Below are 11,165 nucleotides of genomic sequence, written 5' to 3'. Positions count from 1 at the left end.
GATTTAGTACCCCTACCACAAGAAGCTAGAGTGAGTAATGAAGGAGAGTTATTTGCTGATCATATTTGGAAAATTCATGAAAAGGTAAAGGCTGCTTTAAAGGCCAGCAATGCAGAATATTCATTTACAGCAAATCAACATCGTCGCAAGCAGGAATTTGAGGTAAGTGATCAAGCACTTGTGCACTTGAGGCAAGAAAGATTTCCTAAGGGTACTTATCACAAGCTCAAGTCTAGAATGTTTGGACCTTGTAAGGTGCTAAAGAAATTCTGTTCAAATGCCTACTTAATTGAGTTGCCACTTGAGTTACAAATCAGTCCTATTTTTAATGTTTTGGACTTGTATCCATTTGATGGATGTGATGGAACTGCATCTAACATAGACGCTCAAATTCAGCACCTTCCAATTGCTAAGGTTGAAGTTATTGAGGATGTGCTAGATGTAAAAGAGGTTCGATCTAGACGAGGGAACCCGTATAGACGATTTTTAGTGAAATGGCTTGGTAAACCTACTAATGAAGGCACTTGGATTGCAAAAGAAGAATTGAAACGAGTGGATCCCGACATCTATGAGGAGTATGTCAAGGCCTACTCGTCGGAGTCGAATCTTTTCTGACCCGAGGGGACTGATGCAGGCACATTGAAAATTTATTTAGTATTTTAGTTAGTTTAGGATTTTATTTTATTTATTTAGTTTGAGATTCTTTTTTCCTATCTTTATTAGAATTTTAGTACTTTAAGTCTTTATTTAGGATTAGAATTACTATTTGATTAGGATTTATCTTAGCTATTATAAATAGGTGATCTTAGATAGAAAATTATTATTATCATCTTTTGTTATTTTGAATATTTATTCAAGAGGTTTCTTTGTAAACCCAATTATCTTTTTATTGTTCCAACACAATCAACCCTATTCTAGCCCTAATTGTTGAGTACTAATTGTCCTAAACCTTTCGGCTACATCAAAGAGAAAGAGCCAACATGGTACAGGAGTATTCTAGAATTTATTTCAATTGGGTATCTTGATATGATCTTTTTTATGTTTACTGTTTTATTTAGTTAGTGGTCATGTGACTACCACGTGATCTGTTAATTAGTTCGAATAGCTAGGATCCGATTGGCTTCAGGTGTATCCAAGGGCTAGGATTAAAAGCTGCTGTAACCTTAGTACAAATAGTCTTTTAGACACATTAGGCAGCCATATAACACTTGGATATTATTGTTAGAGGTCTACAACCCTCAACCCCTGTTTCATTGCTCCAACTTCACTTTTACATCTATTTCAGTCCCTATTCTGGTTTTCTTTTACCCTTTTAGTTTTCTATTTATTGTTTTCTTTTTCCACACCACTATGGCTAAGACACGCACAATTAGTTGTTAGCACCATAGAGGGTAGTTTTTATCTACAATAATTAGAATTCAACATGATCGGATACTGATCAACTACAAGATTCGAGATTCTTAATTCCTTTCCTTCAATTTGTAGTTTGCTCATTCAGGTAGAAGACTGGATGACTGTCAGTATCAAACTTTAAACATCTGTTGCAGTATGGCAATATGATAGGCTAAACTTCAGAAGAAAAATAAATACAACCACCAAGATAAAAATGATCCATCAATGAAGAATATTACAATAGATAAAAACCTAATAGCATATCCAAAGCCCTATCTCAACCAAACAAATGGAATGAGAACAACAAAATACAATAATAAACCAACATTCTAAATATATAGTACCTTTTCCAAATTTCTTGCCTTCAGGATCCATGAGTTAATGATTCATGAAACATGTACCATCATCAACTGCAATGTTGTAGCCAAAGTCAGGGAAAAAATCCATGAAAATCAAGTAAAAACATCTATAAAGTCAAACAATGATTCAGTTAGATCTTCAATAGGTATCTTTGGTAAGTTGAACATAAACATCACAGGCCTGTCATATATTGTAAAAAGGCCAATTCTAACATTTAGAAATTGAAATCAGGAAATGTGTACATACCTATAGTAATACATTTTTTTCTCAATTTGTTCCCCTTTTATTGCATGCGTGCAAAACTAGCACCTCAGAATTTTGAAGTTCTATAGCTAACTTTCAACATCAAATATATGACTACTTCAATGTGACAAAATCTCTCTGCCTTCATCTGTCTTACAATTTTTTTTATATGCAAAACAATTGCATCATTTTTTTAAAAAGATAAAATGATTTTCTTACAGCATATATGTTGTTCCCAATCATTATTTTTTTCAACTGTCACAGACCTAATCGGGAAGGAACTCCAAGAAAGAGAGCAAATATGCAGCCAAAGTTTAGCATGTAGATTAAAGTGCTCTAGATTCATGTAAAGCTTGCAAGATCAAGATTGATTAATGCAGAGCATCATCAACTCCATCCAAAATCAATATGGAAATATATTCCCCATTTTTTTAATAGCTGAGTAGGATAGAGCTGTTAAGGAAAAGGAAGCTTGAAATTGGTCAAGGAGAAGTGGGGCTAAGGCAGCCTCCGGGAGGCCCATTGAGAAAGACACAGTTTGAATAAAACTAGGAAACCTTTTAGCGATTTAGTTATGAATAACAAGGAAGAAGACCCACTGCCCCTCTGAAACCCTCCTCCTTATATTTCAAGTAATTTAATGGTTGATATAACGCACAGTTGGGCAAAGGACATTTTCAAGTAAAACTGATACAGGCTTGGTAACCAGATAACACTTTCATTTCAGAACAAAAAGCAAAATGGTTGTTAGAACGTAGATTAATGTTTAGGTTAAACATAGCAAATCAACACCAGCTAAACACAGGTTCATGGGTGGATTTATTAGGGGGCATCTGACCCAATAAATCTAATCAAAATTTCAGGACGTTTTGATAATATCTATGCTGCCCCAGTTAAATTTCATAAGAAGAACATGGTACTAATTTCCCAAATAAGCCAATTAATAGCATATTTTACTTTACGAATATATTCTAAATTCCTTGTTTACTAATTTTTCAAGCGACTGCTTTTTCATTGCCCTGAGAAATTGAAATTGAACTTTTATGGAATTGGAATACCAAATACTTTATGTAAACATGGTTTCAGCTTATTTTAAGTCATAAAAGGTTTAGCTAGTCACCTCTAACTTTGCTACAAAATTCTGCTTAACAACTAAAAACAAGAACCTCCATTTATGCTTCTTCATTTCGCAGTACCAGCTAATATTCCACATGTAACAAACACCAAAATTACAAACTTAAATTAAATTTGCTCCTTTTGTAATTTCTTCCCAAATTCTCATTTCCACTAAATTTCTCAACGGAAACTCCATATTTATATCAATTTCCAAGAAATAACATAAACATAAAGAACACTGCCGGAACAATCACTAATTCTATAAACAAAGAAGAATTAGGGAAAGACTTCATAATTTATCATTAAAAAAACTTCAACTAAGAAACACAAGACACATAAAAAGAAATCAAGAATACCTCTAACGTGGAATCGAAAAGTCGCTGAGCTACTTTTTCAGATCAAGAGAAACGCAAGCGCAAACTCGAAGCTCCCTCCTCTTCTTCTTTTCAACTCAAACCTCGCGCTTCACTACCAGTACAAGGAACCTACGAAAAATTAACAAATTCAAATAAAAAGCAAAGCTAGATAAAAATTTAAAACGAAAAAAAGAAAGGGAAAGGTTGAGAAATTGACCAGTGAAATGAAGAGAGCGAAAAAGGTTGGAATTGAAGGGAATTAGGGAGGAGTATAGAGTGTGGAAGGGTATAATCGGTAGATCAGAGAAAGTTCGAGAGAGTTCCGGAGCAGGCCAGGAAAGTTGTACTTTTTAGGGTTTGGAAGGGAAAGACGGAGACTAACCAATTTCTTTTTCCTTTTTCGACTCCTCTCAGGCTTCGGGTCCGTAACTTCTCTGGGTCTCGGGCTGTTTATTTACTTTATATTTATATTTTTTATTTTTTTATTTGGGGTGGGGGCGAATACCGTCAGGTTATTTGACGCCCCTGCCGATGCTTGTTTGAACGCACTCGTACGGGCGCGGGACCCACAACCCATAAAGTGGGAAGGCCAAAAAAATTTCTTTTTCATTAATTCCATAAACAATAATGATTCATATATATCTTATTAAAAACAGAATAATATTACTTAATAAAAAAAACAAAAAAAGAAGAAGTTAATGTCGTCTTCCTAATCATAATTATCAAAGTCAACAGCAAAACAAAAAAAAATCTGCAAGAAAGAAAAACCTCTAGAAAATAATAATTTATATTAATTTAGTTTTAAGATAAATTATTGTAAAAGATTGAAATTTAAGATTTTAGTTTATTTTTTTAATATTTTAGACATATATAGTATTAAAAATTTAAATAAATTTTATTATTTTATTTTATTTAAATAAATTTTTAGTATTAATAATTGAAATATTATTTATTATTTTAAATCAGATAACATCAATATGATATATTAATAAATTATAATAAATATTGACATGACATTACAAGATTGTTACAATATGGTAAAATGATGAAATTTAGATATTTTAGCATTACCCTTCTAAAATTAAATTAGGTTTGAAAATAATATTTGGATTGTGATTTTAATTTTTATAATAATCTAATCTCGTACCGTCAGTTTGGAAAGAGAAAGAAATCCAACAAAGTTGTGAAATTCCCCATTGGTTAAAATTGGCAGATATTCGGGCCTAGCGTTTTAGCCAAATAAAATTAAAAAACGGCAACTGTCCCAGACCGAAACCAAGCTGAAACGAGGTTCCCCAACCACCCCCCTTTCTACTTTCAATTATTGCTTTGCACCTGCTTCGTCCGTTATGGCAACGACCCGAAATGACAACTCTGTCCTTCCCTCCAGCTACCTCCCTCCTATAAATTCAGAACGAGTTTCTTACACGGAAAAAAAGTCACAGGCAATGGCGTCTCTCTCTGCCCAATCCCTCCTCTGCATCGCCTTAACGGTGGTTATCTGTTTGATAGGAGGCGTGGATGGAAGCCTAGAAGGAGGACAGAGGGAGTTCGATTACTTCGCTTTGTCTCTTCAATGGCCTGGCACCATCTGCCACGGAACTCGCCATTGCTGCTCCTCCAACGCCTGCTGCCGAGGGTAAATTAGTCATTCTCTCAATTTCTTGTTACTCCAATTTCATTAAGTTTTTAAACTTCTTTTTTCCTTGCAGCGCCAATTCTCCAACTGAGTTTACCATTCGTAAGTGTTTGCCCATGGATACACTATTATTTATTATTATTATTATTATTTGATATATTGAAATAATTGACTGTATGATTATACGTTAACTATGACCTAGGAGCTCAAAAGGCTGCTTTAGATTGTTTTGCTAGCAATTTTTGAAGTTTAGAAAATTTTCATCTCTTTTTTTTTTTTAAATTGTAGAGACTTGGATTGAAATTCAGTGGAATATTACAGATAATTCCCTGTCTGTAAAAATCAAATTATGTGTCAAAATGCTGTGCTCTGTTTTTCAGTTCTAGTAAGAAATGAAGGGCAGGGAAGCTTTAAAATTTGCAATTGTCACAATTTTTTTTTCTATTTTTCATTTTCAAAGTAATAATATTAAAGGAAGAGAGATTTTCAAATAGCTTTTAAGTTTTCCGCCCTTCCACTGTTCCTAGAGCCAACTGTGCTTTCCTTTTTTTTTTTTTTTGGATGTTATCCATTATAGACAAGGCGAAATCAAAAGAAATGTACTAATCTTTTTTCCTTTTTAAAAAAATTTTTATCTGCTTGATAGATGGATTGTGGCCAGATTATAATGATGGAACATGGCCCTCCTGTTGTGCCCAAGTTCAATTTGATGTCAAAGAGGTGTGTTGTTTCTGTAATATAATTTGGAATCACATCCTTTCTGGACTTGTTTGATTGGTGCATCTGAGGTGATGCATATGCCCTAGAGCTTTTATATTTTACAAAATCAGCTTATGTATAGAGATGCTTTAAAGCCTGCCCGACAACTTTTTCTTTATTAACTTTTTTACCTATGTAGAGTGAGCATGTGCTGATGATATAATTGACACCTTGTGATACTATGTCATTGTTCTAATTATTATGTTCTATAGTTTCTTCTTTTTATCTTTAGGCATCTATAGCATAGAGATGTCTTAAAAGGTTATAGCACAAGAACCTATCTCAGTTTCTTTGCAACTTCAAAAGTTGGCTTGATTTCTGGAAAAAGTTAAGAGTTAAAACTTTAAAAGCTGTTATATTGGCACATGTTTTCCTCTATGTCCTGACTTGTATTCTACCAGTTCCCAGAATATATCCTTAGATTAGTTCTCTTTTTCCATAAATTTTTTTTTTCTCTTACTACTCTTTGTTTGGTGTATTTGGTTTGGCACACGTGTCATGTCAATATGCTCTCCTGCCTGATCTTTGTTACTAAATGCATGTAGATCTCAACATTGCTTGATGCGCTCGAGAAGTACTGGCCATCCTTATATTGTGGTCAATCATCGACTTGCTACAGTGGAAGAGGGTTATTTTGGGCTCATGAGGTGGATATTAGTTGTATATCTCTATATGTTGCTAAATCATTACTCACACCGTGACATAAAACTAATAATTGCTTCATTCTTGTTTCTATGATGGCCGAAATGGGGCATGTGCATTGACAGTGGGGTAAGTATCTTCAGCTTCTGTTTTCATATGATATGATTTACATATCATGTTCATTTTATATATTTTTCTCTATTTAAATTGGAACAGAAGTATGAGGTATTAATTAGGATGCTGAGATCATGGGCATGCTGTACATTTGAACCCTCTTTAAATAGCTTCTGTCGGTGCAATTTTAGAGCCATGGTCCATGTGAATGCTAGTGCTTAATGACAGCTCTTACCATACGTAAAATCTGTGGCAGATTATAAGTCATAGGTTCAAGCTTAAGCACACCAGATGGGTGAAAAGGATGGGAATAAATTAGCCATCATTGAGTCATCAACCATTTGACCAAAAATGAAAGAAAGAAAATAAAAGGAATGCTAGCGCCTAGTAGTTGACTACATTAATAATGGCCTATTTCGCTTCCTTTGCTTTCATTGGCCTGTAGAGACTAATAAATCAATATGTGAATGAATGGGAGGCTTTAATACAAAGAGTGAAAGATGATTAACATGTTTTATAACAAGACATGATGGATTTTCTATGTGATTTATGATCTTCGGATTGGGTTTGGGATTTTGTGGATGATGACAAGTGATATTTATGATACCTTCATATCACAGTAATTTACTGGTATCATGTCTGGATATATACTCCTTTAGATAGCTACTGTGGTGTAACATGTTAAAAGGGTTGTTTTCAGTATTACTAAAATGAATCACTGCAATATATGTTATCCTTGAAACAAGAGTAGAATGTGATAGTCCCTAAGGAAGTAATAATGATCCTTTATTCAGTATCGAGGATTCAGTGGCAACCTTGCACGTGTGCTGCTTTCCTAAAGAGTATTTTGACAAATAATTTGGTTAAATTTTGATGAACAAGCACTTGCAGGCTTAAAATTTGAGAGAAAGTTGTATGCATTTGCTCTTCTTTTCTCTATTTATATTTGCTGCTTATAAGTTTTGCATTTTCACTTGCAGAGAAGCATGGAACTTGCTCCTTTCCAGTATTTCGGGATGAATACAGCTACTTTTTAACAACCCTCAATGTTTACTTCAAATATAATGTCACAGTAAGTTTTAGAAAAGCTGGTTTAGTCTTATACGTGCAGAAACAATTCTATGTTTATTAGTTGTTCAGTTTGTGTCCTAAATACTCATCACCATGAGTTGGGATGTGCATTTAACTCCCTTTTTAGGGGGGGGAAATTTTATCCAGGAAGCCAAAAGTGTGTTATCAATTACTTGTTCTTGTATTTTTATTGGAGTTGACACATATTACTATTAAGTAGCCAGAAGTATGGGATTTTGGTGACATTTGTCAATTTTTTCTGAATTCTTGATAATTGAATGCTTACTGAGAAAAACAATTTTCTTTCTGTTTCCTGCCAATATTCTATGTCATATGTCTTCTGTATCCAGCCCTAAATGATCAATTGTTGGGATAGTTTTGTTAGTGAAAGAGTAAGCCGTGTCTCTGTCAATGTGAGCAAATTATTAGCACTTTAACTCAGGCATGAAACTGCTATCTTATATGGCTCGGTATTTTTAAAATAAGTTGCTTATTTTTATACTTCAAAATATAACCTTATACTAATGGAACATATTAGAGTGACCAGGTATTTGCCTGGAATATCAAGCTGACTGTAGCAAGGATATTGTTTAATCAGATTTGTAAAAGGAGCATAGATTATTTTTGAAAGATCAAGACTAGTATAAACAAGGTGGGGTTTATTGATTGGCTTTTGAAAGGTTTGCTAGCCTGTATCAGGTGACTCCATCCAAGCCACAACTAGATCTGGATTGAAAAACGAGAAAAAGGAATCTTTCTGAGCCGGATGTAATATATAAATTGTTGAATTTTCAAGTCCAATTGGTCACTTGTTAATATTTTTTTTAACTTGCATGAACAGTACATTTGCACATCTATTTTAACAAATTACAAAAATTTTTAACTCCATTATTTTGATCGCTGCCTATACCCTTCATTAGGTGCTCTGTTGCCTAGCCATCTTGGTTTACATTTTTTGTTGTATCTAAAAGTCTGATGGATAGGTTACTGATCTCTTCTTTTGAAATCTATGACTATTGCTGAGTAAAGTTGATTGTGTCATCTTTTTTGTTAGTCTGTTAGTAGTTAATTTTATTTAGGAATTATATTTCAGATTAGCTCATATTGGAAATAATATGTTGTGCTATCTGTTTATCAAATTGACTAATAAGTCTCTTGTACAATCATTTGATTGCAGAAAATACTGAATGAAGCTGGATATGTTCCTTCTAATAGCGAAAGGTATCCTCTTGGAGGCATTGTCTCTGCCATTGAGAATTCTTTCCAGGCAACACCTGAGGTTGTTTGTTCAAAAGATGCTGTGGAGGAAATTCGTTTATGCTTCTATAAGGATTTCAAGGTTAGATTCTGACCAGTCACTCTTCACAATTTGCATCACTCTGTTATGAGCTTTGTACCCCCATGTACTTCACAATTGATGTACTCAACAATACATTATTATGTCCATACATTGATTGGACTTAGCTGGGAAGAGTCCATCATCCATTCTGTAAGACAGAGTAACCCACCAACAAATGTAGTGGTTGCTAAAGAAACCTAGTGTTAGCAGTGCCAATCTCTGAGTTCCTGCTAAAAAACCGTGCTTTTTGTTTTACTGAAAGAGAGCAACTGATCGGATCATCAGGACCTTTGATATGGATTAGCAGAAAGCCTTTATCTAGCATGATTCTTGAGTATGCCGTACCATCTTTATTTTCTGATGAGATATCTATATTAAAGTCATCTTTTTATTGTATAAATGATGCATGTTTTGAAATTATTTATTCTTGGTACAGCCTCGTAACTGTTTGGCTTCAAAGACCTCATGTCCAAAGTATGTAAGCTTTCCAGCATACGTGTCATTTGGTAAGTTTTCTTGAACTGTAGGCCAGTGATATCACTTTGCCATAAAAATGTACAGCAGACTAGATCACCTCATATTTATTAAGAAAAGATATCTGTCTGAAGTGGGTCTAATTTTTTAAATGTGTGCGCATCAACATTGTGCTTGTATTCAAGAAAAGTTTTTATGATTATTGCAGCCTTTCTCCATATTTTAGCTAGTTTTAGTATGGTGAAACAAATGTTTGCACTGTTTATGCATATGGGAAATATGGATTTTTATTAGGTTTTGGCCTGTTAAAGTCTTGAGGTCATGATCTGTAAATGAATCACAATAGACCAAGGTCTTTGATTATGTGTTTTAGTTCTAAGCTGACATAGTTTCATCCTTTTTATGCCATTTACGTTCTTTTAAGTGCAGCCCTAAATTCATAATCATACCTTCTATGAGATTTCAGGAACTTTCAGATAGTTTCTCACTTGTTTTCATATCAGTAATGTTACATGTGCTGGCTCTGTAACTGTGTTTGAATTATTCTTTACCCAAAAGTTGGAAATCATTCATTTCTGCTCATAATCAAGTTGAAGTTGTCAGTAAGCCCCCTTTCAGAACTTGAAAGTTGGTAACAAGTCTCTGCTAATTAACAAGGCAAACATAGAAATTAGAGATGTTGAGAGGAAGGTGGTCAGATTTGGTCAGGGGAAGGAATGAGTACAAAAAACTAATGTTATTGGTTTTGAGGCTTTAGTCAGATCCCTAGTATTTTACTGAACTGGAATCACTTCAGGGAAATAAAATGACTGACATATTTTTGGCATAGACTGAGGAGCGAATTTTAAGTAGTTTTTGTGATCAACAAAATATTACCTTCTTTAAAGCGGGAAGTTGGGTGACATTATAAAAGGATGTAGGTTTGGGCATTCATCTAGTTTCATATTATGATGTTTGGCCAACATGAGTTAGGAAGCTTGCCAATCCATTACCATGAGTATAATTCTGGGGCCTTATAATATAATCTGTGGAACGATGTCAGAATCTGAAAAAGCTAGATGAGTTGCATGTTGCAGCTTGTTGGTAAGGCCCATTAGTACTAACAGACAACCTACCTTAACAGGAGATTTTATGTCCTTCAGAGATTTTGGGTTACATTTGCAGTCTGCTCATTCTTGGGCGTGTTATTGCAAAGTCATACTCAAAATTTAATTCTTCCCTCTTCTTGGGCCTTAAGGTCATTGCTTTTTCTTTTTCCTTGCAGGGCGTGATGAATCTGAAACTGATGCTGCATGGACATCTGAGGATGAAGCTCTCTGAGATCTGGGCTGATGTTTCTGTATCAAAATGTAACATATTTCAATTGGATACTGCTTTGTACATGGCTGTATTTGGGTTCCTCAATTAAACTCTTCAACTTGTTTAATTTGATCATCAGAAGAAATGTCCTTCTATGATGCTTTTTTCTTAATCACATTTACCGATTACCTTATTGTAAGAGAAATAAACGTGCAGGCTATGTGAAATAGGAAACAAGTTGTAAACTTGAGTCCCCTAGCCGGATGATGGATATTATATATTGTGTCGTAAGGAATTGCAGCAACCTTTCTCCCCATTTTCTGTGTAGGCTATAAATCCTCAGGACTTCATAACTTAATTG

At 34.3% G+C, this 11,165-nt stretch overlaps 2 protein-coding genes across 4 annotated transcripts in view; one reads left to right on the top strand and one right to left on the bottom strand.

The window, feature by feature from the left end:
* LOC18612581 (mediator of RNA polymerase II transcription subunit 19a) overlaps positions 1-3,914 on the bottom strand; it is a 12,207-nt gene extending 8,293 nt beyond the window's left edge. For all 3 annotated transcript variants that reach the window (XM_007049457.2, XM_018113934.1, XM_018113935.1), the window contains exons 1-3: positions 3,685-3,914; positions 3,468-3,596; positions 1,737-1,802 (exon numbers count right to left, since the gene is read on the bottom strand). In XM_007049457.2, the coding sequence (XP_007049519.1) occupies positions 1,737-1,767 (31 nt within the window). In that variant the 5' untranslated portion in view covers positions 1,768-1,802; positions 3,468-3,596; positions 3,685-3,914. The remainder of the gene's footprint in view (positions 1-1,736; positions 1,803-3,467; positions 3,597-3,684) is intronic.
* On the top strand, positions 4,742-11,108 carry LOC18612580 (ribonuclease 2). The gene is made up of 9 exons (XM_018125541.1): positions 4,742-5,106; positions 5,180-5,208; positions 5,753-5,826; positions 6,411-6,512; positions 6,633-6,636; positions 7,602-7,693; positions 8,870-9,031; positions 9,468-9,537; positions 10,770-11,108. The coding sequence occupies exons 1-9, from the start codon at positions 4,817-4,819 to the stop codon at positions 10,823-10,825; spliced, it is 879 nt and encodes a 292-aa protein (XP_017981030.1). The 5' UTR covers positions 4,742-4,816; the 3' UTR covers positions 10,826-11,108.

The sequence above is a fragment of the Theobroma cacao genome, chromosome 1, assembly GCF_000208745.1.
Source record: "Theobroma cacao cultivar B97-61/B2 chromosome 1, Criollo_cocoa_genome_V2, whole genome shotgun sequence".
NCBI lineage: Eukaryota > Viridiplantae > Streptophyta > Magnoliopsida > Malvales > Malvaceae > Theobroma > Theobroma cacao.
The sequence above is the reverse complement of the archived record's forward strand: the minus strand, read 5'-3'. Positions and strand labels throughout refer to the sequence as shown.

Bases quoted from the DNA above. Each gene is read 5' to 3' on its own strand.
- LOC18612580 (XM_018125541.1), top strand. From the start codon at position 4,817: ATGGCAACGACCCGAAATGACAACTCTGTCCTTCCCTCCAGCTACCTC. The intron at 5,209-5,752 runs GTAAGTGTTTGC...TCTGCTTGATAG, and splicing joins TCCAACTGAGTTTACCATTC to ATGGATTGTGGCCAGATTAT. The intron at 7,694-8,869 runs GTAAGTTTTAGA...ATTTGATTGCAG, and splicing joins ACTTCAAATATAATGTCACA to AAAATACTGAATGAAGCTGG.